At 47.3% G+C, this 25,254-nt stretch overlaps 2 protein-coding genes across 7 annotated transcripts in view; both read left to right on the plus strand.

Moving 5' to 3' along the window:
* Positions 1-2,064: 2,064 nt before the first annotated feature.
* LSM10 (LSM10, U7 small nuclear RNA associated) lies at positions 2,065-7,685 on the plus strand. 4 transcript variants are annotated; one of them, XM_077150267.1, is made up of 4 exons: positions 2,065-2,260; positions 3,964-4,357; positions 7,059-7,210; positions 7,522-7,685. In XM_077150267.1, exons 2-4 carry the CDS (start codon positions 3,988-3,990, stop codon positions 7,549-7,551), a joined length of 552 nt encoding a protein of 183 aa, XP_077006382.1. In that variant the 5' UTR covers positions 2,065-2,260; positions 3,964-3,987; the 3' UTR covers positions 7,552-7,685. The 4 variants fall into 4 exon arrangements, with proteins under 4 accessions (XP_077006382.1, XP_077006385.1, XP_077006384.1 ...); XM_077150268.1 differs by lacking the exon at positions 2,065-2,260 and adding an exon at positions 2,282-2,409; XM_077150270.1 differs by lacking the exon at positions 7,059-7,210 and having other exon boundaries at positions 2,069-2,260.
* A 3,384-nt stretch (positions 7,686-11,069) lies between these two features.
* The window catches only part of STK40 (serine/threonine kinase 40), a 48,243-nt gene continuing 34,058 nt past the window's right edge, over positions 11,070-25,254 (plus strand). Inside the window, exon 1 of one of the 3 annotated variants that reach the window (XM_077150278.1) lies at positions 11,070-11,473. The gene's annotated coding sequence lies outside the window, so the exon portion shown is untranslated. Of the gene's footprint in view, positions 11,474-11,729; positions 11,902-25,254 lie in introns of those variants that run through there. The other 2 variants (XM_077150275.1, XM_077150271.1) reach the window with 2 other exon arrangements.

The raw sequence follows: 25,254 nt of genomic DNA on the forward strand, positions 1-25,254 counted from the left end.
GGCAGGCACCGGAAATCGAACCCAGGACTCCGGCATGGCAGGCAAGAACTCTGCCGCTGTGTCACCACTGCCCGCCCCCATATATATTAAATTTTTATGAAAAAATAACTCTTTTCTAAAAGAAAATTTGGTGAGACAAACCCATTTAAAGAATCAAGGACTTTAATAGAAGCATCTACAAAGAAGATGTACAAATGGTGAACAAACACATAAAAAGATGTTCAACTTATTAGTCTTTAGGGAAATGCAAATCAAAGCCCTGAGATATCACTTCATATTAGGATGGTTATAATTTTTAAAAAGGGGGGGAATAAAAAGTGTTGGCAAGGATGTGTAGAAATTGGAATCCTTGGAGAATGTTGGTGGGAATGCCAAATGGTGCAGCTACTGTGGAAAATAGCTTGACAGTTCCTCAAAAAGTTAACAGAGAATTATCACATGACCCAGAAATTCCACTCCTAGGCATATACTCCCCCAAAATTGAAAACAGATACTCAAACAAATGCTCATGCTTGAATGTTCACAGAAGCACTATTCATAGTTGTCCAAAGACAGAAACAACTCAAATGTCTCCCAACTGATGAATGAATAAACAAAATGCGGTATATACATATGATGGAATTATTCAGCCGTAAGTGAACCCTGAAAACATTATGCTAAGTGAAAGAAGGCAGATACAAAAGGCTACATATTATATGATTCAATTTATATGAACTATCTAGAATAGGTAAATCCACACAGACATCAAATTGGTAGTTGCCAGATACTGGCCACGAAAGAGCTAAGAACTGATTGTTTGCTTTATGGGTATGGGGTTTTCTTTTGAAGTGTTCAAAATGTTTTGGAACCAGATAGAGATGGTGATTGCCTGGCATTGTAATGTACTAAATACCGTTGACTTGTACACTTAAAAATGGATGACTTTATATTGTGTGAATTATATCTCAATTTTAAAATGGCAAAAAAATATATACATATTTACAAGTCTCTTTAATGCCGGTCTTAATAGAAGACAGCTGGATTCTCATGACTGCTTTTGCATTTAATCCATTGTGAAATGTTGGTTTGAAAGATTTGACTGTAGAACAGGAGCAGCTTGCATGGAGGAGGAAGACGGTTTTAATTCTTAGAATAAGAAGAGCAGGACCTGGTCCCTGGTAAGAAGGGAAGGCTCTTTTAATGAATAAGAAAGTGAATGAATGAAACAAAACTACCTCTCATTGAGCTGCTCTTATGTGCCAGGTGCTTTCACACATTAATGAAGGTCACTCAAACCTTACAACTATTCTCTGTAAAGGGCATTATCTTCACACCACACACACACACACACACACACACACACACACACACAAGGAAATTGAAGCCGAGAAAGATAAATCCGATTATGTCATTCCCCTGTGAAAGCTTATCATTGCACTGGTAATAGATAAGGAAACTGAAGCACAGAAAGAATTAACGTGTGTAAAGTCATGCAGTTAGCAAGTAGCAGATTTGAACCCAGGCAATGCTCCCAGAGCCTGCACTCCCAACCATGAAATCCAAAGCCCTTACCTTGGCTTACAAAGCCCTAAATACTCTCACCCTTTTTTTTTCTCTCAGGCTTCTTCTCAAACCACTCTCCTCAGCATCACCGGCTTTTCCGTTTTTCAGAATTGTCAAGCTCGTTTCCACCTGGTCTTTTGCACAAACTCTTCCCTCTAACTGCAGTACTCTTACCCTCATTTTTTACAAGATTGGCTTCATCTCATCCATCTCAGCTCAAATGTCAGGTTCTCAGGACATCCCTGACCATCCAATAAAATTATCTACCTAGGCATTATTACACTACCCTATTTTAATTCTCTGGAAGGCTGTTGTTTATTCCCTTATAGATTAACCCTTCTTCCAGTCTATTTAAGCACTGTCAAATTAGGGAGCTTGTCCACTTGGCCACCGTTGTATGCCCGGTGTCGGGAAAAGTGCTTGACTCGTAACGACGACTTAATGAATGACTCCAATGAGAGAATCCAGTGACGTAAACCCCGGAATTACGAGAGCGGGAGCCACGACACCCGCGAGGCATTCTGGGGGTTGTAGTTTCCGGCTCGTCCTGTGGTGACGCCGTGCGCACAGACGCACTCTCTATGTCCCCGGAAGGTAGAGTGGCCCGTCGTTGCCATGACTTCTTGGTCTGTCTGGCGCGCGGGCTGAGGCGTCCCAGCTAGGCACGCGCTAGGTTCCATGGCAGCCTGAACTAGGAAAGCGAAAAGAATTCCGCGCGGTGAGTCGGGAGCATGGTGTGCTGGGAGCCAGGGGGCGGAGCGCGGGGATCCCGGAACCCCGGAGGGCTGCTGGGGAGCAAGGAAAGAGTTTTCTTCCCGATTCACTGATTATGATAGCTTATCTCCCCAGACCTATTCCCACAACTCTGTGAGTAATGGATCATCATCCCCTTTTTACCGATGAGTTAACAAGCTTGGAAAAGTTAAGCAGCTTAAGTGAGCTCTCATAAGACATGGCAGAGCAACCCTATAACCCAGGTTCAGTGATTGCTCTCTGCAGTCACAGTTACAGCTCCAAACCTTTGCTCAGACTGAAGCCTTGGTGGATATGGGGATCTTTAGACTCTTCCCAGGGTTCAGAACCTAATTTCCCCCATCAGTGTTGTAGTCTGGCTTGTCACTGTCGGCAGGCGTGGCCCTGGTCTGCATTCTGAGTGAGGTCTTTTGGAAAGTTCGTTCCACCACCTTTCCACGCAGGGTGTGAAGATAGGGGATAGATAAGACATAGTCACATTAATATAATATCAGGGCATGTCGAAAGAATGTTAATGTACTGAAATTATGTTAGCCTTATTTAACCTAGTGTTTAATAGATGTGGAAACAGATTCAGAGACACTGTCCTAGGTTTATAGCATTAGTGCGTGGAGAGAGGATTCCAACCCAGGCCTCAACCTTCAAAAACCGTGTACTTTATATGCTACCATTTTTTCAGTTAATTATTAAATTTCTACTTATGGTGACTGCCTAGTGTAGACCAGTCCTCCTCAAGGTGTGGGCCCTAGACCAGCAGAACCTGAAAACTTGTTAGAAATGCACATTCTGGGTCCCCATATTAGAAACTCTGGGAAGGGAACCCAGAAATGTGTATTTTGACATGTCCTGCCAATGCTACTGATGCCCACTAAAATTTGGGAGCCACTGGTGTTGACCAGTTATTCTTACCTTTACTGACAGTCTTCATTTTTATACTCTTCTCCACACCTCTCTCTCTCCTGTCTTTCCTTATCTGTCTCTAGTGCTCCCTTTCGTATTTCTTGTAGAGCTGGTCTCTTGCTAATGATTCTTAAACTTTAATGTGTATATAGGGATCATGTTAAAATGCAGATTCTGTTTTAGTAGATCTGGGGTGAGGACAGATTCTGCATTTCTAATAAGTACCCAGGTAATGTTGAAACTGCTAGTCACAAGCCATACTTTGAGTAGCAAGGGTATAAACTGTGCTTTAGCACAGTGGCTCTCAAACTTGTCTGTAATTAGAATTACTTAGGGAACTTTTAAAAGTTAAATACCTAGTCCCTACCCCTGACCCAATGAACCAGAATTCCTAGGGTGTGGTAGCCAAGGAAGTTTACCAGTTGATCCTAATGTATAGTGCAGGGTCAGAACCCTTGGTGTAGGGTTTGGAGTCAGGTAGTCATGAATCCCAGCTTACCTACTGAGAGACCTTAGGCGATTTGCTTCACCTCCCCCAGCCATTTTTCTTCATTTACAAAAGGGGTATAAATAATCCGTGGCTCACAAGGTGCGGCGGGGATTCTATGAGATATGTAAATGAGGCACCTTGGCTCCTGAAAGGTACTCCATAAACACAGAAATTGGGGAGGTCTATGCAGGGAATTTTGTGCTGGAACCTGGTGGAGGTGACTTGGCAGCTGCACCCTCTAGCCTGATGCAGCGCTGTCTGTGTGCTCTGGCCTACAGCGAGCAGCCAGCCAGTGTGGCAGAATGGCCTTGAGCCACTCGGTGAAGGAGCGGACCATCTCCGAGAACAGCCTGATCATCCTGCTGCAGGGCCTCCAGGGCCAGGTGACCACTGTGGACCTGCGGGACGAGAGTGTGGCCCGCGGACGCATAGACAATGTGGATGCTTTCATGAACATCCGCCTGGCCAAGGTCACCTACACGGACCGTTGGGGGCATCAGGTCGAGCTGGATGACCTCTTTGTGACAGGTCGTAACGTCCGTTATGTCCACATCCCGGATGATGTAAACATCACTGCCACCATCGAGCAGCAGCTGCAGCTCATCCATCGCGTGCGCAACTTCGGGGGCAAGGGCAAGGGCCAGGGCCGGCATGAATTTCCCTCCAAACGCTGTAAGTGAGACCGTCTCCTCAGCAGGCCCCAGCCCCCAGTCTGCTCCCACCAGAGTTCAACTTCCACCAGAGTTCAACTAGCCAACTCCCTGTCCAGATCCTAGGAAGGGAGCAGGGCCAGCTCAGAAGCTGGTGTCTGACAGACACCCCCTGTCACAGCTGCCTTTCACAGGATTCCACCTCCCAGATTCACCTGGGATCCAGAAACCTGTTATCAGTATGTGGCCTTCGGGTAGGGACAGTCCCCTCTTCTGATGATTTGCATCTGAACCCCTGATTTACTGATTTAGAGAATCTGCCAAATAGTTTTTTATCCTCTCCCCGTTGAAGATGATTATAGGGGCTTGACCTGAGCCACCTGTAAATGTCCCTTTTTCTCTTGCAATTGTGTTCATTTTCTCATAAAACTAAATTTGGATACAAACAAATCTGTGCCTCATACTTTCCCGGCTTTGTGCTGGGTTCTATGGTTCCTGTTTGGTATGACACTGGTTCTCAAACTTGACTGCACATTGGAATCACTTGGGAAGCTTTTAAAAATACTGAGACTTCAATCCTATCCTTAGAGATTCTGATTTAATTGATATGGGGTGTGGCCTGGGCATTGGGAGGTTTAAAAATTTCCCAGGGTGATTCTAATATACAGCAAATTTTGACAACAGTAGTAGGAGAGTACTTCAGTCTGGTCAGGTAGAAAGTGGCTTTTCTGTTCAGATTCCCCATGGGAGAGCCTGTCAGTCTCCCTCCCATTTCCCAAGGTGGAGAGATTGGAGTATCCTGGCCTCTCACTTTGAATGTGAAATCACCCTGACTTCAGCCAATAGCGAGAAATCTTACAATAGTCTTACAGTTGTTGGGCCCTGAGGGACAAGAGGGTTCTCAGAGTTAGAACTTAAGAGTTTGTTGGAGTTAATCACCTTTAGGTGATTCTAATCCTGTCATAGACAAACACCCATCTCAGTGAAAGCAGCTCCGTCCTGTGGAAACAGTTTATAGTCATCAAACAAATATCCCCCGAACTCCGACTCTGTGCCAGCTTGGTCCCTGCTGGAGAGGGGCTTATGGTCCACTGGGGATTAGAAGAAATCCACAAGAAAAATAAAGATGGAATCCAGCTGAGGAACCGCTGTTCACTCTTGAATAAGGCAGAGCTCCTGGCTTTAAAAAGCTTTTTCATTTCTTGAGGGAGATTTAAGAGAGTTGTGCTTGTCTGGGCAGTAGCGGCCCAAGGTCACTGCATTCCCCCTCCCAGCCCAGTCTTTGTTAAAGTGTTGTCCTTAGACTGCCTTGTCAGAACCAAGTGGGATGTATGTAGAGAATGTACTTTCGTGGATCCATCAGGAACAAGAATCTGGGATCCAGGAATGCACGTTATTAACATACATAGACCCCCATGATTCTTCTACACATTGTGTTTATTCCATTGCCCGACAGGTCCTAGCATCCTTATTCTAACTTTTGCCTTCAGAGAAAGAATTTTGGGGTCCCAACAGAGAAAACCATTTTTCTGAGTTTCCAGGCACCTCTGACAGCTAGAGTTGAGGGGACCGACACCACAAAGTCAACATGGTAAGAGAAATCAGAGGGCAGGCACAGAAATGCAGTCCCTCACTATGGAAATGCCCACGTGCCCTCCATGAATAGGAGGCTCCCCCATCTGGAATGATGAACTGGAAGGGCACCCCCACAGACACCTTCCTAACAGATGCCTCCCACAAGTCTGCAGGTGTTTCCTACAAACTTGAAGAGGGTTTATGCTGGGAGTTTAGCCTAGGGATGGTCTAGCTCTGAGGCTTCTAAATGGTGGGTCAGGTTTTCTATAGTCTCAGCAGAGCAAGAGAGGGCCCCCAAAGCCAGAGAAAGAAGCCCTAGAGCTAGAGCAGACTGCTGAGAAGAGAGACTCAGGACACATTCCTTAAGCACTGTGCTTGCAACAGACCCCAGTGGGCCTGCTGAGGCACACATACTGAGACCCCAGGGTAGGACCCAGCTGTGTATTCAAGCCCCAAGAATTTGGATCTTTTGGCATTTGGCCTTGGTTTGCTGGGAAAGGCTATCAGGACCCCAGGTAACAGTTGATGGAACTCGGCACCCACAGGTCTATGGGAATCCAGAAATTCCCTGTCAACAGTCATTTATTCCACAAATAATTCCTGAGTGCCAAATACGTGTCAGGCCCAGTGCAAGCTACTGGGAGAAGACAAGATGGACAAGGGCCCTGCCCTCGGGGAGTTGTCATTCCAGTGGGGGAGACAAATAATAAACAAAAGTAAATGAAAATATTTACAGATGTGATGAAGGAAATAAATGGGGTACTTTGAGAGAGAATAACATTTTGGAAAGTAGCCTAAAGCAGTGACATTTAAACTAAGAAGGAATGTGCCATTTTTAGAGCAAAGAGAAGGCAGAGGAAGCCACCATTGCAAAGGTCCTAAGAAGGAAAAGCTTAGGGGGTTGGGGCAATAACACAGTACCACTGTGACTATAGATTGAGGGGCGAGGGGGTGGGCGACTGGTACAAGGCCTTGTGGGTAAGAAGTGTAGCCAGTTCTAGTCTCTGGAGTGCAATAAATGGAACCTGGGTTTTTCTCTAACTCAACTAAATTACTGTTTCACCCTAGTCAGCCAGAGTGGCAGAAATGTAATCACAGAGAGAATTAGAGACTCCCCCACTTTCATTGGAATTATGTTTGAATTCTAGGGCACTTTCTTTCAAGGGTGGTCCAGTCTGACAGTCCTCTGACTACAGTAGCATCCATTAAGATGTCCTTGTTTTGTTCCCCTCTGGTCTTTTGTTATCCATCCACGAAGGTTGCTGCTGAGCTGTCCTCTCTAACCGAAAGACCCCTCCAGGTATAACCCATAGCATTTTTTTTCCTGCTTTTCCCAGACGACCTTAGGCCCAGGAGATTCTTAGGATATTATATTAATTAGGCCCTGTTTGCCCAAATGCAGCATCCAGCTGTTTCTTCTGAGGATCCCGTTAATGGCCTGGTGCTCCACCCATGAAAAGGAGCACAACTCCTCTATGCTATCAAATCCCTAGACCTAGAAGCTGAGAGAAGCTCCTCTGTTCTCAGAGAACCACCTGCCCTCCCCCCCTCAAAGTCTCAGTCTTCTAACTCTCCCTTGTTACAGTTTTCCAAATTTGTTTCTCTGTACAGGAATTCTTTCCATTCCTCCCTGAAGGCTAGGCTCTTGGAATTCAGAGGCTAAAAACTTCTGCTGCATTATTCCTTTCCTGAAGTACTGAATGCGAAATAACCTAACTATTTGGAAGGGCCAAAGACATCAAGAAAAAGTTGAAAATTAAATTTCAAAATGTTACACCACCATCAGAATTTGGGTTTTTTGCTAACTCGTTGCTATGGTCTTTGTTCAAACATGAACATACACTCTGCGGCTTCAGCCAATGTGGGGGTGCCAGTTAATAACCGAGTAACCAGGAATTCCAAGGGCTAGGTGGCATGGGATTTCTACTCCCTGCCCTCCTGTTCCTGGAGAGAAGAGTACAGGGGTCTCTCTCATTTTGGGAGAGGGGACTACCAGGGCCCTGAGGCATGCTGATGGGCCTGCAGCTTGAAATTCAGACTCCCTGGGAACAGACAAGTGACCCAATGTCTGCAGTTCTCAGTAGGGCTGAGCTGGATGAGGGCATCCAGTTAGTGATTTCCAGGCTGGCTTCCCCAGCTGAAGTGTCTCTGAGGGCAGCAGGGGTCTCTCGAGTTCTTGGCATTGATCCAGAAAGGACCCAGCAAAACAGTGAACACTATGTGGAGGGTGTTCAGGCTAGCTTGTCTCTGCTCTGAGCTGAACTATCCCAATTCATTGGCTTGCTCCTGCTGAGCACCCGCTCTAAGGGCTGTAATATGAGACTGGAATAAATAAAAAGGAAGAAATTACTTGATGCCTAGTCCTATTCAGGAGACGAAGTCTTACCAAGTATACAGTTCATGAGGAAAAACACCTAAAAGAGGCTTTGAAGTGGAGGTTAGAAACTGAGATGCTGATGCAGTCCAACTCCATCATTTTACAATTGAGGAAACTGAGGCCCAGGGAGGGAAGAAGGGAGTCTCTCTGGGTCCCATGACTAAGTTAGTGGCAGAGTGCTAAGGCATTCATCATAACAACAGCTACTATTTGTTGGATCTCACTGCATGCCAGGCCAGGTACATGATACTTCAAGAGGGCTGAGCTGTTGTCTGTTTTGGTACCACTGGGTCCCCAGCACCTAGCTCAATACTCTGCACACAGCAGGAACTCCAGATATCTTTGTGGAAAAAAAAGAATAATCTCATTTTGTCATTACAACAGCCGTGACAATATTTATATATTTATTTTTAATTTTTAAAATTTTTTATTTTTATTGTAAACAAACCTACAAACATTCTTGAAATGGTTACAATTAATGGCTCACAATATCATCACATAGTTGTGTATACATCACCATGATTTTTTTTTTAACATTTGCATCTCTCCAACAAAACAAAGAAAAGGAAAAACTCATATGCCATACCCCATACCTCTCCCTCTCATTGACTACTAGTATTCCAATCTACTCAATTTATTTTAACATTTGTCCCCCCATTATTTGTTTATCTCTTATCCATATTTTTTACTTATCTGTCCATACTGTACATAAAAGGAGCATCAGACACAAGGTTTTCACAATCACACAGTCACACTGCGAAACTTATATCATTATACAATCATCTTCAAAAAACATGGCTACTGGAACACAACTGTACAGTTTCAGGTACTTCCCTCTGGCCACTCTAATACACCATAAACTAAAAAGGGGATATCTATATAATGTGAAAAAATAACCTCCAGGATAACTTCTAGACTGTTCGAATCTCTCACCCACTGATACTTTGTTTTGTCTCATTTCTCTCTTCACCGTTTTGGTTGAAAAGGTTTTTTCAATCCCTTGATGCCAAGTCCCAGTTCCTCCTAGGATGTCTGTCCCACGTTGCCAGGGAGACTGGTGATATATATTAATAGCCCCATTTTATAGATACACAAACAGGCTCAGAGAGGTTAAGCGATTTGCTCAAGGTCACACAGCCAGTGAAAATCAGAGGAAAGATTTGAACTCAAATCTACTGACTCCAAACTCCATTATCTTAACTATCACACTATGCTCTTCTGCCTCCTGGCACTCTTGTCAACACACTGATGACAGGTTAAGATAAAAGGTGCTTCTGCTCACCTGAGCGATGGTATCCAGCCACAGGGTGTGGGTCTGACACAACTTGCTGGCCAACCATAGGCAGCCAATCAGTCAGGCTTGCTGGGGTTCAGAAGCCTGAGGAAGCCCCTGGGGGCTGAAGCTCTTCTCCTCTCCTTCTGTGATAGGCAAATCCGCCTATACCTCATCAAGCAACCATCTCATCCCGTGCTGTTGTGACAGGCATCACTTTGTTATGGCAGCACCATCTGTCAGTATGCCCAGAGCTGGAAAGCCAGGGGGAGAGTATGTCACCGTGTGTGTGTCAGTCACACTAGGCGTCCCCATGTTAGTGTCCTGATAACAGCTGGCGCCTTTAGTTTCTATTCATTACCTCTTCTCTTTCTCTTCCTCCTCCTCTCCTTTGTTAAAAATCCCGTATTTTGAATCAGCTACAGGTCTCCTGGGGGTGGGGATAGTGGTGTCAGCCCCGAGTGATTCATCTGGCTGATAATTAGAGCTCTGGAAAACCCAAAACTCATTCCTGTCAGATTCAGGGCTTCCGGAATCCCTAGGCTTTTCTCTTTGTCAGAGAGAGAAGCTTAGTGGGCCAGGAACTGGCTTCTTTATGCCCATCTTCTGGTCACGCACCTCATGTAAGCTCTGTAACCAAGATAAGAGTGAGCACTTGCCAGGGACTGGGAGAAGCTGTTTTTATAACTCATTCAATCCTCACAACGATCCCACAAAGGGTTCTGCCTAGTCAGGCAGCCAGGAAGGTTAGGGAACCCACAGTCACCCAGCTGGTACGTGATGCAGCAGCCATTGAAATCTAAGCTTTTCGGAATCCCCCGGACTTGATTCAAGTCACAGCCCTGCCATTGTTTGCCATTTGTCTTTGGACAGGTTACTTCCCCTCTCTGAGCCCTAACTTCATCTGTAAATGGACTCCTAATTCCCACCTTGAGATACTGACATCTCCAAAGTGCCTAATGCAGGGTCTAGCACAATAGTGGGAGCTGTGTTGATTTCTATTGTTTTCCAACCCTATTAGCTCAGTGGGCCCCAGGCATTCAGAGAAACAAAGAAAAGGACACAGGCAAAGGCAGCCAGCAGATTTCACTCACACCACCTCTCATGTTTTGGCACTGCCTGTGTAGAAATGACAAATGCACATACACGTAAGTGCCTGGTCACACACCCAGCCATGAACACAGGTTTGGACACGAGTGGCCATATGTGGACACAATGCCCCATGAGACAGCTGGAAAGGCACCCGGGAGTTAAACAGTCACTTGCAGCAGACATCCTGGCTCACACCTCTGAGACAGAGGAGTGGGCCTATGTCCACTAGTGCTGCTGCCACCGAGGCCTTCTAGCTGCTTCTGCATGCCAGGGGAGGGAAACCAGGCTCTCAGAGGGCCTCAGTGAGTCACCAGCCTGATGCAATCCCTTTAAAGGGCTCATCTGCTAGTGTAAGAAGCTGATTCATGGAGGGCGTGGTTGCATGAGGAGGAGGAGGAGGAGGAGGAGAAAGGGACCGAAACTGCTGCAGGAGGGACTGAGGTTAGATGACTGGAAGTGTTAATAGAAACTCTTCACGTAAGCCTTGACAAGGAGTCTTAACCAGGGATCTTCAGGTTGAAGCTGGCCATCCTCAGGGTTTCCACCGAGGGGCCTGGAAAGGAATGAAATGTGAAAGCTGGACAGGAATTCCTAACCTCAATTGAGCCTAATTGCAGCGCTCTCCGCACAGAGCTCCAGAAATCGGGTAATGGGGATCGAGGAAGAGCCACTTTGCTAATAAGTACACTCCAACTGGCCGAACTTGCAACTGCTCGAGACTTCTCCAACCCAGGCAGGGCGAGTGTAGGGCACACGAGGTTCTGTGTCGTCAGGGCGGGGGCGGTGCCGCGGTCTAGCCTCACCACAGACACAGACGAGCGGTAAGTACCGCCCTTTCAGCTCTCAGCCTCCAATCGTTTCACAGGTCTCAGCCCAGGCCCTACCTTGAACCAATCGTCAATCTGATTCTGGCCTTTTGCCTGAAAGCTTCCGCCCATTGTTAAGATGGCGCCCCAATCCGAAGGCCGAGGGGTGGGAGACACAGGCAAGGGGGTGGGGCAGGGGGCGGGGCGGGACTGCCGCTCGGGCCGGAGAGAAGGGTGGCGGTGCGTCACTTCCGTTGTCAGGTGGCGGCGCCGCAGCCATGGAGGGAGGCGGTGGCGGCGGCTGCTCGGGTGGCTGCGCTGGGAGGCGGCGGTAAGCGGCTCCCACGCCCCCGGCCCGGCCCCGGCCCCCCGGGACGGAGAGCCGAGCAGCCCCGGCTCCGGGCTACGGACTATGGGCGAGCAGCGCTGAGCACCGCGGGAAGGTGAGGGCTGGGGACCCCGGGCCGGGGGAACCGGGGGTTTGGTGGGCGGGCCTCGGCGGCCGTGACGGAGGGTCCGAGGTGACAGCCCGGGGCCATCCTGGTGCGACAGAAAAGGCAACAGCGAACGCGCCCCCTCTATTTGGGATCTACCCTTCCCGGGCGGCTAGGGGCGGCGGGGGCGGGGGCTGCTGCGCCCCGGGCAAGGGGTGGCCGCAGGGAGATTTAGTCTCCGCCGCAGCCCTGGGAGGTGGGCACTGCCCGAAGTCACTTCAACTGCAAGTGAAGGAACCGGCGTTTGAACCCATGCCTCTCGGTGCTTCCCTCTTGATCCTTTGAGTGACTTGAAAGTTAGAACGAGTCCTTAGGAAGGACCAGGACTTCCTCCAGGAGCCCTTACCCGTCGGTGCTGGTATCATCCCTGCTGGGGAATTTTCACATCCCGGTCGGCGTTCAGGTGCGGGTCAGAGCCACCTGCCTACGAGTGCTACACTTGGCCGGCCTTTTCCAAGGAGAGAGTCTGCTGTGGCGGTGTTTCACCTGCCATGCCCCGGCCAGGCCCGCCCATTCCCACGCCACTCGGCCCCACCTTCCAGCCAGTAGGTTGGGCCATTCCCATTCCCAAAGCCGCCTTCCCTGCCCACCCCCACGCCCCAGGTTTGAAGCCCTTTTGTTGGCAGAAGGAAGAGATGACAGCCGCCTTCTGTGACAAGGTAGACTGTTTTAGGTCATGGGAGGAGACCGGTTGGCTTTGCTTCGTTTTGAGAACCAGAGAAGAGGGTAGTCACACTGGGCTGGGCACAGTTCCTTCTGGGCTTAGTAGTTTTGCATGAGATAAGGAAAAGCAGAATATGTGGTGACTCTAAGTCAGGGAAATTGTAATCATAGGGCAAAAAAAATCCTTGTTTGTAAACAGTGCTTGTGAGACCTCCAGAGCCCTTTAATGGCCTTGCTCTGCCAATTGTTTGTCGTTTAGACGTACACATCTGAAAGTAGCTCTCATTCATTCATTCATGCCCCATTGGACAGCAACAGGATCCTTGCCTGAAGAGGCAAGAACAGTTTAGTATAGGGTTAAGGGTAGGTTTTGAGCCAGGCTTCCTGAGTTCTGATATGGTAGCTTTCTAGCTGTGTAACTTTGGGCATATTGCTTAACCTCTTTGTGCCTCAGTTTCTTCATCTATAAAATGGGGGTGATGACATAGAGTTAAGTACGAATATTTAAAAAGTTAACATAAAAAAACACTGAGAGGGTGCAAGGGTGGTTCAGTGATAGAATGCTTGCCTTCCATGCGGGAGACCCGGGTTCAATTCCCAGATCATGCACCTAAAAGCAAACAAACAAACAAAAAACACTGAGAATGTTTCTATCTGCCACATGATGAGTTCAGTAAATGTTAGCTCTTATTCTTATTTCCAGGAACTCATGGTCTAGTTAAGGGAGGCTGACCTGTAAATAAATAATTGAAATGTGGTCTGAAAAAAAAAAAGAAGTTAGTAGCAGCAGGAACAGAGGACTGTGGAAACCCAGCAGAGGAAGCTACTAGCTTAGCCTAAGAGATGAGTCCTAGGAAGTCTAAGCAGAAGAAGTGATTCTGGAGTTGTCTAGAAGGATGGGAAGGCTTAGACAGGCAAGAATGAAGGGACAGGGTGTTCTACTTAGGAAAAGACAAGTAAACTCTTAGTTTATTCTAGAAACTTCAGATTGTTCAATATGGTGGTATAGAAGTGTATACAAGGTGAGGCTGGCTAGGTTGACAAAGGAATGCCACATTAATGATTTGGGACTTTATGCCAACGGCAGTAGGGTACAGAGGATTGTCATGATTGTATTTTAGAATAGTCTCCCTGGATTTCCATCAGAGAAGAGGAAAAAGGGAGAGGAGAGACCAAAGGACTGGAGACCTCTTCAGAGGCCACTGTGCTAAGAGAGAAGAACTGGTGCCAAGGTGGTAGATCTTTGCTGAAAAAGCACTGTGTGTTTGCTCAGCAACTCGTGCCAAGTGGCAAGCTCCCTACATTGGCCTGGGCCTCTCCACCTGTCACAGAAGTGCCTAGTGCATGTGCCCCTCTCTTCCTGGAATTACAAGTCACTTGAGCAATTCAGGAGGTGAGGCTGGCTTCACACGGACCAGTGGTGGTCAGAAGGCTGCTTGTAAGGTGATGGGGGGGTGAAGAGGCTGCATTTGCTCACTCATGCCTTTAATTTGCCCTTTGGGAAGGCAGTAAATTGTAGTGGTTAACAGTTTATTTGGCACTGGAATCACAGATCTGACTTCTAATCCCAGCCCTGCGGGTCACTAGAGGTTACTTATTCTCTCCATGCTCAGCCCTCTCATCTGTAGAATGGGGGCAATATGAGTAGCTCTTTCGTAGGGCAATTGTGAAGATTAAGAAAGAAATTGCTAGTTGAGCATTTAGTCTCATGGAGTAATAAATGCTTGGTAAGTATTAGCTTTTATTACAGGCTGCAGGAAAGAACTTCCAGGAATTAGTTGAAGCAGTTAGTGAACTGTGTTCTATTGAACTGTCACAAGTGTCCAGAGGGATCATAAGATGACAGAATTTTATTGTATTCTTTCTGAAAAGAAAATCTGTGGGGAGTTTACCTAGTCTGTATGGGAGCTATGCATATGATTTGGCTCGGTTCTTTAAAATAACTATTTTTAAAAATAGAAGTAGGACTGCTGAAAAAAAAATCGTATTTTAAAATAAACATGGGAGAAAATGTGTTTAGAGTTTCTTCTCTGTGTGTCCCTACTAATCATCCTGGCCTGGTATCTGAATTAGTATCATCAGGAAACATCTCATACATTGTTGTGTATGGTGCCTCAAAATATAGAACCTCAGTTCCACACACGTCAGCTCCCACATGTGGCTGGAGATGTGCTAGGTACTAGGAAGGAGGATGGAGAGGCAGAACTTGTGGTCTAGCAGTGGTAGGGGCAGTTTCCTAACCAACGAGAATTGCATAGAGCTGGACAAGTCGCTCACAGAAGTCTGTGAGGCTCACAGTGGGAACCTAGAGGAAGGACGGAATCACCTTGGAGTTGAGTTGGAGGTCAGAGCAAGCTTCCGGGATCCCTTAGAACTTGAACTAGACCTGGAAAGGGGAATAGAGTTTTCTGGTGGTTCAGGAACCACCCAGGCAGAGGATATAGCCTGGCACAGGCATGAATGTGTGCTGGTGCACAAGGAAATATAGGGATCCAGAGAGAGTCCTAGCACAGAGCATGAGGGCTCCTTGCTGTAGGGCATGTAAGAGAGGTAGGCAGGCACAGTGCAAAGATGGTTGAACTTTTTGTTTTGTTGGTGATGGGATGCCTTTTTTTTCCTTCAGTTTTACATTCACACATCATACAAACTGTCCAAAGCAGACAATCACTGGCTCACAGTATCATTACATAGTTGTGTATACAACCCCATGATCAATTTTAGAACATTTTCATTTCTCCGGTAAAGAAATAAAAAGAAAACCCATATCCTGCCATACTCCTTACCCTCCCTCTATTATTGACTCATAGTATTGGTGTAGTACATTGAGATGCCTTGTTTTAAGTGGAGGAATCCATTAGACCTATATATTCCAAAGAACCCTCTGGCTGCTGATGGAGAGTGGATTGGGGAGAGAGCAAGTCTGGAGTCCTCTTTGGAGGGTGTTGCAGTAATCAGAGTTAGAGCTGGTGGGGGCAGAGGCAGTGGGAAAAGGGCAGAGATCAGGAGTTGTTTGGGGGAAAATCAACTGGACCTTGGGAGTGTTTGGAAGTGATGATTGAGGGAGAAGGAGCAGTGGTGGGTGGCCCTGAGATTCCTAGTTTGGGTGACGGAGTGAAGGATAATGCAGAGATAGCAGAAATATGGATGGCTCAGGGAGAAGATAAGGGCTCATGAAACTCGTCAGCTCCCTTCTCTAAGCCGTTAGTGCACCCTCGTGGGAGAGGGTGTCTTGGAGTACTGTCTGGCTTTGGGCCAGTCTTCCCTCTGGTTTTGTCTGAGTCTGCACCTGGGAGAAGGGCAGCTCCCTTCCTTCACCTTTCCTCTGCCTACATTTGGCCAGGGAGACAAATTCCTCAATTTTTCAGAAACTCAGGCTGCTGAGTCTGCAAAACCCTTAAATCTCTTCAGCCTCAAAAGGTCGCAAAGCATCCCTTCATTCTGGCAATAGCCACCCTGATTCAGCAAGCTGCCGCAGACTGACAGGGTCATGAACAACCTCATGTCCTCAGGGGAGAGACCTTTCCAGGGCTCCCAGCAGGTCCAATATAGAAAGAGATCTTGAGATTGGATTTCCTCCTTGAAGCTGGGTCAACAGACGCAGCCCCTCTTCTCCGGAAGGAGAGGCCTCCCCCAGAGGCCATCTAGGGCTCTGCTCCACCTACTTGCTCCATCGGGGAAGTTGAGAGGGAGCTGCCGAAGTGCCCTCACCTGCTGAGTGCATTGGGCACCCTCCGTGATTGGGCTGTGGAGAGGGCTGGGCTGGTGGGGCAGGCTTCATTCAGACCCTGTGGAATTTAGGTTTTCATGGTACTGGTCCTTGGCTTTGTAGTGTGAAGAAGGCAGAGGAGGAAGTGGCCTGACACAGGAGTTTCTTCTCCCTCCATCTGCTCAGGTGACACCAGGCGTTGGAGGTGGCGCCCAGCCCACAGCAACCCTGTGTCTCCTCCCAGGTTCTGTCATCAAGAGTCAAGAGGGAAAAGGAGGGTATTGCAGGCTTTGATTTACTTATTATCTTAGAGATGGGGCCACATTGACACCAGCACATCTAGGTCATTTTTGGCTACATTGTATTTTTCCTGTTAGTGATTTATTCAGTAAGCTCTCTATTGATGATCTCTGGTTATTTTCTGTCTTTTGCTCTCCAAAGCTGAAGTGACATCTTCATACTTATGACATTGCTCACAGTAGGGCATCTGCAGGATACGTTCCTTGAAGTAGGGTTGTTACCCCAAACAGTACCTTTTAGCTATTTATTTAATTTTTAAAAATCTCTAGGCCCCCTTTTAACAAACTGGGACGTCTTTATTTCCACTGCATCCCCCACCCCATCAGGCAAATCTGTCTCTTGGGTTGATATCCCCCTTCCTGCTGGGGCTGCTGAGATCCCCTCTCCCTGACGAGGCTACAGCCCAGTGGTGTCCGTTCTTTAATTAACAACAGTCTTGGGTGTGACTTCAGGCTCTCTAGAGCTTAGCTGTATACAGGGCTGATTCTTTTTTTTTTTAATTGATATGTACTATATATTCACATTCTGTGCACTCATCCAGAGTGTCCAATCAGTGGTTCCCAGTATCATCATATAGTTGTGCATTTATCATCAAAACTGACTTTTTTTCCTTTTTGTGAGAATGTATATACAAAAAAGCAATAAAGTTCAAAGCACATCACAACAATTAATTGTAGAACGGATTTCAGAGTTTGGTATGGGTTGCAATTCCACGGTTTTAGGTTTTTATGCCTAGCTGCTCTGAGATACTGGAGACTAAAAGAAGTATCAATATGATTCAGCAGTCAGACTCATTTGTTGAGCCCTACCTTCTCTGTGTAACTCCACCATCACCTTTGGTCTTTCTCCCACTGTTTAGGGGTATTTGAGCTATGCCCATTTTAACTTTTCCATGTTGGAAGGGTCTGTTGATATATGAGATAGGGGAATGGGACTAGTTGATGTTCTGGAGAGGCTGGCCCCTCTGCATTTCAAAGGCCTGATTATTCTTTTAAAAACTCTCAGTTAGAAAGAACCAGAAAGTGGCAAAATTGGGGAGGTCTCTTGTCATCTGGGATGAAGTGGTTTCCTCTACATATGTTCCCAGACCACCACCTACTTGGCAAAAGAGAGAGACTGAGCATCTTTAGAGGGTGGGAAGTCTGTGGCCTGAGGGTCCAGAAGGAAGTGCTAGTGGCTTGGACATTGCATTGAGAATAGATGAGAGCAGGACTGTCTACCTCAAACCTGGCTTGAGTTTGAAGCAGAGCTGGTTTAAGATGTAATAACGGACAACAGGAGCGTCTAAAGAGAGGCTTAGTTCACCCCCTTGAGAAACTTTGGGAGTGGCTTAGCCCAGCATTCCTTGGGATTTTTGGAGCCCCATTGCTATCATCTGCCAGCTCTGGAAAGCAGGAGTTGTGCTACTTTTTGCAGTTTGTATGGATCTCTTAGCGTTACTGTGTTTGGGGTAAGTTGCCTGGTGTGTGTTCTCTTCTGACTCCTCTTCCAAGGTGGAACAGGAAAGAAACCAGCAGAAAAAGGATCTCCACCACCTTCCTGGTCCTTTGCTAGTATTTTGCAATATGTTACTGAATCCTTATCATAGCCTAAAGGTAATCGTTATCATAACCCTGATTCTGTTACTGTTCTTAACAGTTCTAACAGGAACAGAAAATTTTTAGATTTTAAAAAATTATTATTATAGTAGTCCATGCTAAAATAGTAAAACAGTACAGAAGAATATAAAATAAAACTCTCCCTCCCTTCCTTGGGTCCCCAGTTCCACTGACTAGAGGTGGTGGTAAGTTCCTTCTAGAAATTTCCTACACATTTTCAAGGGCATATATAATGTTTTGTTTGTTTTTTACCTAAATGGGGCAATATTATTATATACAGAGTACTACAGTTTGCTTTAACATATCATGGACATCTGTGTTTATGAGCAGGTGTGGACCTAGTCTTAATGGCTGCATAGTGTTCCATTGTCTGGATGGAATACAATGTAGTTAACCAGTCCTCTCTTGGTGGACATTTAGATGGTTTCCCATGGGGGGTGGGGGAAGGGCAGGTGCATTTTGATTTTTGTGTGTGTTTGTTTTGCTGCTGCATATGTTCTACAGTGATCATCTTTGAGCATATTAATCTTTGTGTACTTGTGTTAGATATGTCTATAGATATCATAATCCCCTGAACTGGAATTGCTGGGCCAGAGGCATGTGCATTTTCTTTTACTTTGGTGGATATGGTTTCACATGTATTTTCCGTACCCCTGCTGGGCCTCTGTAGGGCCTGAGGGTTCCGAGGTGATGCGCGTGCTCTTGCTGGTGCATGAACAGGTGTCTGTCAGGAGTGGCTCGTGGCTCTGCGCGCGGCTCAGTGGCTGGCCTCCCCGCAGCTCAGAGCAGGGGAGGGCCTTATGTGGGCCCAGGTGTCTGAATGGCCAGCTGTGGGCATGCTGATGGCAAAGCCTGCCATTTAACTCTGTAATCACACCAGAGAGCCTCTTGCCTCTGAGTAGCCACAGTCAGCGGAGTTTGGGAGAACTTCAGAAAGCCAACTCTATTGTTCATTGTCAAAGTTGTGAAATTTTATTTAATTAAATTTTGACAGCTGGAGTTAGAGAAAAGCAGTTTGCTGTCCCCAGTCCAAATTGCCATTCTCATAGGATAACTAGTTATTTTTTGTTGAAAATAATATATGTAGAGTGAATTGCATGCACCTGGGCCTGGCTTAGGCATTCCTGTCTGTCACCCTGGAAGTCTGGATGGAAGGAAACAACATTTATCTTGTGCTTCCCATATGTTGGCACCAGGCAGTCCGCTGGGAACCCTACACAGAGGCATGGCTGTCCCTCTTCTCTAGGTGAGGAACATGTGTCCAGGTCACACAGTAGACAGAAAGATGGCTCTCAGGCCCAGCTGGCTTTTCTCCTTGTCTGACTCTGTCTATCCTGAGTGGCAAGAACTTGAGCTCCACATGGGACTCCGTGGCAGTCTGGTTCCTGGGCTGAGTCACTGCACAAAGCAGCAACTGATGGTTTGAGCCAAAGGACCCCTTAGTCACGTGGTCAGACCAGGGGCCTTCTAGTTGCAGTCTTCTCTCCAAACCAGGAGAGCCAGGGAGGCCTGTAGGTGACCCAGTCTGTGCTCACTGCACATGGCAGGAGGCCTCCCACAGAACCAAGGGGCCACCACGAATATCTCCCAGGCCGGTGTTCTTGGCTACTTCCCCAGGCAGTTCCCCCGGGTGGGGGATATCAGGCCAGTGCAGCCCAGGAAAGAGCTATTAAGTCCATCCTTTCCTCCTCTGACACCCACACATAGTGACAGATTATTTGTTATCACATCGGCCGCTTCTGGAGGCCCTTGGGAGGGTAAGCTGGTGCCATGTCTGGCCAAGCGCTGCTCTGGTGGCTCTCAGAGCGGCTGCTGGTAAAGCCCTTGCCCCCAGGGGCAGTGAGCCTGGTTCAGCCTCTGAGGGACTGGTTTCTTAATCCATTTGTTCTTTTCCCAGAGGCACCTGTGTGCACAGCCCCTGAGGCTTTTCCCTCAACACATCTTCCTGGCCATGGACCTTTAAACTCCAGACTCTCCTGCAGCTTCCTGCCTTCCAGGAGGCTACAGAGGAGCTCAGCTGAAACTTTCTCAGGGCAGTGAGGTGCAAAGAGACATCACTGATTACGTCTCTCCTTGTATGGTATTAATCTGTGAACCTTGCTTCTTGAAGGAAGCTGGGACTGGACCCCCCGGGCTGCAGACACTTGGCTTTCTGTGAGTGGTGCAGCCCTCTGTCCCCTCTTGGCCCTCAGGACCACTGCGCTCAGCAGGCCCTAGTCCTGCCGAGGAAAAGGCAGCAGTGGAGGATGCGTGCGGATGTGCTGAGGGGGAAGCAGACTGGGCTCCAGGCCCTCTTTCTGGCTGCCCCTCCCACTTCCCACTTGGCTGAGTCACTTCCTCTCTGGCTGCTGCAGGTACTCTCCCACATGCCCCAAGCAGAGCTGGGCTCCAGTGGGGTGGGGTTCACCCCCTGTGCAATAGAAAGTGCCTGTTAGAAGCATCAAATTCACTTGTCACCCCGGAGGCAGTAAAGCATATCCTTTAGAGAATGATATGATATCATGTCTTCTTAACCAGTTGGGACTATACCTATCCTGCATTTTCAAAATGAACAAAATCATCACTCTGTTTTGCAACAGTGAAGATGACAGCACACGCATGGATCTTTGCACCAGGGAGTCCTGGCTGAAACTGAGGGACTGCTAATCTTCTCCTCCATCTGCCTCCCCAGCCCCCCAGCATCCATCCAGAGCACAGAAGCAAATGGCTTCTAGCAGGTTCCTGGAGACATGGCTTGTAGCCTTCCAGCTCCCTGGGAGAGTGCTTATACCTGCTTCGGAGATGGCTGTCATTCATACTCAAAGGAAGAGCCCTCAAGCAGAGCCCCGCGCCAGGTGGGCTAGCAGGAGTAGAAGAGAGCAGGCAGCAGTGAGCCTCTGAGAGCCTGGTCCTGGCCTGCCCGCTTTTACTTCATAAAAGTTGTTGCAAGAAGTAAAGAGAGAATCAAGGTAACGTAAGAATGTTACCTGGCAAGGAGTAGGTGTCCATCAAATAGTGGTGAGAAATTACATGTGCCTGGAGAGATGTGCCACCAGTGAGGTGGTCTCAGCTTGGAGCAGGTAGCACTGACCCCTTCGCCCAGCAAGCATCTAGTGACACAGGTTTGATCCTACAGCAGTCGTGTGAAGTAGTGAGTTTTATCGTCCCTATTTTGCAGATGAGGGAACTGAGGTCCACAGATAGTAGGTGACTAGTTCATTGTCACACAGCAAGTGAGTAACGGACCTATATAACCCTTTATTCCATCTTGTTCTTCGAACTGGCATTTGGGGTTACTGTCTTGTGGTTTGGAATATCTGGTTTCCTGAGTTGGTTTTGATTTCCTGGATGGAGACCAGTGGTCTAGGGAAGTCAGTGCTTGTAGAAGCACCTCCATGTGCATATTGAGGTGCAGTGGGGTGGCTCCTAGAGGGGTCGGGTCGAGTGAGCGGTGGGGGGCTGTCCTGTTGCCTAGTGGAAGGAAGTCTCACCAACCCAGCCTCTGACGCTTCCCTTTTCTGCAGGGACAGCCTGCTCAGGGGGCCCATATCACCTCCTTCTCCAAGGGCAAGTGCATCCCCTCCTTTCCCTGCTCACTTGCAGCTTTTTTCTTTTCTTTTTTTTAACATTTTTTTTATTGTAAAATATAACATATGTACAAAAAAGCAGTAAATTTCAAAGTACATTGTAACAAGTAGCCAAAGAACAGATTTCAGAGTTTGGTATGAATTAAAGTTCCACAATTTTAGGTTTTTCCTCCTAGTTGTTCCAAGACACTGGAGATGGCAAGAAATATCAATATAATGATTCAGGAGTCATTCTCATTTGTTAAATCATATCTTCTCTGTTATAACTCCTCCTTCTCCTTTAATCTTTCTCCCAATCTTTAGAGGTGTTTGGGCTCTTCCCGTTCTAACTTTTTCGTGTTGGAAAGGGCTGTTGATGATATAGTATTGGGGGATGGAACTAACTGATGTTCTGGAGAGGCTGGCCCTTCTGGGTTTCAGGACTTCTCTGGCCTGTAAACCCTTTTGGAGGTTGTAGGTTTCCGGAAAGTAATCATAGTGCAGGAAACTTTTGTCGAGTCTCAGAGCCCCAGGTGTTCCTTAGGGTTGGCAGGAATGGTTTTGATTGGGATTTGGCACACCATGGTAAATAGCAATATCTAGCTGCAGCTTGCATGAAAGTAATCTCCAGAATAACCTCTCAACTCTATTTGAACTCTCTCAGCCACTGATACCTTATTTTGTTAGATTTCTTTTCCCTCTTCTAGTCAAGAAGGCATTGTTGATCCCATGGTGTCAGGGCCAGGCTCATCCCTGGGAGGTCCATGACCCACAGTGCCAGGGAGAGTGTCACCCCTGGATGTCATGTCCCACTTAGTGGGGAGGGCAATGATTTTACTTGCAGAGCTGGGCTTAGAGAGACAGAGAGGCCACATCTGAGTAACAAAAGAGGTTCTCTGGAAGCAGCTCTTAGGCATAACTATAGGTAGGCTTAGCTTCTCTGTTTCATAAATAAGCTTTACTTCTAGCTTTTTATTATTATTATTTTGTGGTAAATAAATATAAAATCGGCCATCTTCACCAGTTTTAAGTGTACAGTTCAGTGGTATTAATTATGTTTATAATGTTGTACTACCGTTACTGCCATCCATTACCAAAATCATCTGCAACATTATGATGTGGCAGGTCCCTGATTCCAGGAGAATGACTGCTTATAGGGAAGCCCAGAAGGTACTGTCCTCTCTGTAGTTGGCATTCCCAGAACTGTGGCAGGCATCGAGTGAAGATGCAACTGGGGAAACAGCGTGGTCAAGTAGGTAGAATATGGGATTCAGAGTTGGTAGTCCTGTGTTCTTGTCCCAACTCTTTGAACAGCTAGCCAGGTAACTTTAGGTAAGTCCATTAGTATCTCTTTACCTCAGTTTTCTTTTCCTCCAAATGTTTTTTTGTTGAGTGTGATCAGCTATAACCATCTATTTGAAGTTGCCTTTGTAAACTATAAAGCCAAGTACAAAAGTTAGTTGTGATGGTTAATATGAGGATATAGGCCTCCATTGTGGGTTCTGAGTCTGAAACTCCCCGCACAGAGAGATGCCTCGGGAATCGAGTAAGGAGCTGGCAGCCCTCTAGTGTGGCTGGGGTTGGGTCTATAAAGCACACATGCACTGACTGCCTTGGTTGGACCGTGTGTACTGTTTTCACATTGCTTACCCGACATAGCCAACCAAATGCCTAGTTGGGTCAGAAGTTCCCTTTTCTGGGGAATTGAAAGTGCTAGAAATTTTTCTGGCCAGCAAAAGGGCCTCTCCTTCACATAAAATACTTGGGAGTAGCCTGGAGGGCTTGTCACTGGTGTGAGGGTGCAGGCCAGGCTGACACTCACATGCTTCTGGTTCTTGCTGCAGGGAAGCAGATTTTTTTTTGGCTGGAATCAGAAATGATTTTCCCACCCTGGGGACTTGTCCGCCCCTCACAAGCTGCAGGCGTTTTGAGGATTGGTTTAATTCCTCAGTGCCGGTGCTCTCTAGCAGCAAGCACTGACCAGGCACATCCCTTGGCAATCTGGCCAGTTCTAGAACATGCCTGCCCCGTGTATTTCTGACTTTGAAGTTTTCTGACCAAACTCTATGCCCAAATCCATGCAGCCCAGTTATCTACAGAGACCCCTGTCTCCAACTCTGCCTAATCCTTTGCTGCCCTGAGCTGGTGAACCCCAGCTGGCCTGACGGTCCCCACTTCTCTCTGGATGCCACTCCAACCCCTGGTCTCTAGTTGGGCAGAGTTTTTTTGTTTTGTTTGTGTTTGATCGCTGTCACTTTTCTTTTTTATATTTTGAACAGCTATTGGAGATATATATGTTCTAGGCATCATAGAAGGGAATACAAAAAAATATGAGACCGATCTCTGTTTATAGTCCAGGGTTTAGGGTGAAGGACAGATTCATAAATAAGAATAGCAATTCCATAGACCTTCAGTATTACAACTCTGCATCATGTAAGATGGGTGTTCCAAGGAGAGGTGCCAGTTCTGCACTGAGACATCAGTGGTACCTTCTAGTTGGGCAGAATATGCCTGTGAGCCAGACCTCATGTCTCTTCATTCAGCTACGTCTGTGCCTATCTCACTGTTTAGTAAATGTTCTCTTTTCCAGCAGGGGCTTTAATGCCTTCTGGATACATAACAGACTGTTCTGCACTCCCTGTTTCCTCACTGGGCAGCTTGTCGGGCACAGTTGAGCTGCTGGGGAAGCAGAGATGAATTGGGTTTGCTTCATCAGGGGAACCCACAGCCTGGGGTGGGGAAGTCAGGCAGACAAACCTATGGCATAGCACAGAGGGCAGGGATGCAGATATGCTCAGGGGCTCTGGGGGTACAGGAAGAACTGCCAGCTCTGAGGGAGGCCTTCCATGAAAGCTCAATGATGCAGAAGGTGACGTGTCAGTGAGTGGCATGAGAAAGATAAGCCAGCCAAGAGAGGAGGGCAGGACAAGGGCATTTATGGCATACTCCAGGAGTTGGGCAATTTGGTGTGGCTGGATTTAGGGTGCATATAAGGGCGATGAGCCTAAGAGGTAACCCGGCCTGGCCAGGCTCGCCGAGGAATTTGGGTTTCTTTCTGAAGACCATGGAAGCCATTGGAGGATCTCCACAGGAGAGCCAGCCAGACAGAGATACTGCGAGCCCAGGTCCATGAGGTAGAGGAGAAAGAACAACCTGCTGGAGCAACTCCCAAGACCCTGAAGGGGTCTGTTGAGGTGGGGTCTTCTGCTGAGGTGGGGTCTTCTGCTGGAGTCATTCCTGCATCCTTCCTGTTCAGCCTGATAAAGAGCAGTGCCCCACCAGCTTGTACCTCGTGCAGGAGGAACCCCTGGGCCTTCATCTGAGAAACCAGACAGCCCTTTAAAGGTGTGCTACAAAAAGACGCCACCAGGTGGCAGATCTGGAAATTGCCCGAGGCCCCATTTCTTCCCATTCATTCAGCAGTGTTAGTTGTAGCAGGCTGGGAGAGGCCCTACAACCAGCTGCCCAACAAGTACAAGAATCCCAGTTC

This window comes from Tamandua tetradactyla, chromosome 2 (genome assembly GCF_023851605.1).
Source record: "Tamandua tetradactyla isolate mTamTet1 chromosome 2, mTamTet1.pri, whole genome shotgun sequence".
NCBI classification, from domain to species: Eukaryota; Metazoa; Chordata; class Mammalia; order Pilosa; family Myrmecophagidae; genus Tamandua; species Tamandua tetradactyla.

Excerpts from the sequence above, each read along its gene's own strand:
- LSM10 (XM_077150267.1), top strand. The coding sequence starts at position 3,988 with ATGGCCTTGAGCCACTCGGTGAAGGAGCGGACCATCTCCGAGAACAGC. Across the intron at positions 4,358-7,058 it reads TGAATTTCCCTCCAAACGCT|GGCACTTTCTTTCAAGGGTG; the intron begins GTAAGTGAGACC and ends TTTGAATTCTAG. Across the intron at positions 7,211-7,521 it reads TAACCGAAAGACCCCTCCAG|GAATTCTTTCCATTCCTCCC; the intron begins GTATAACCCATA and ends TTCTCTGTACAG.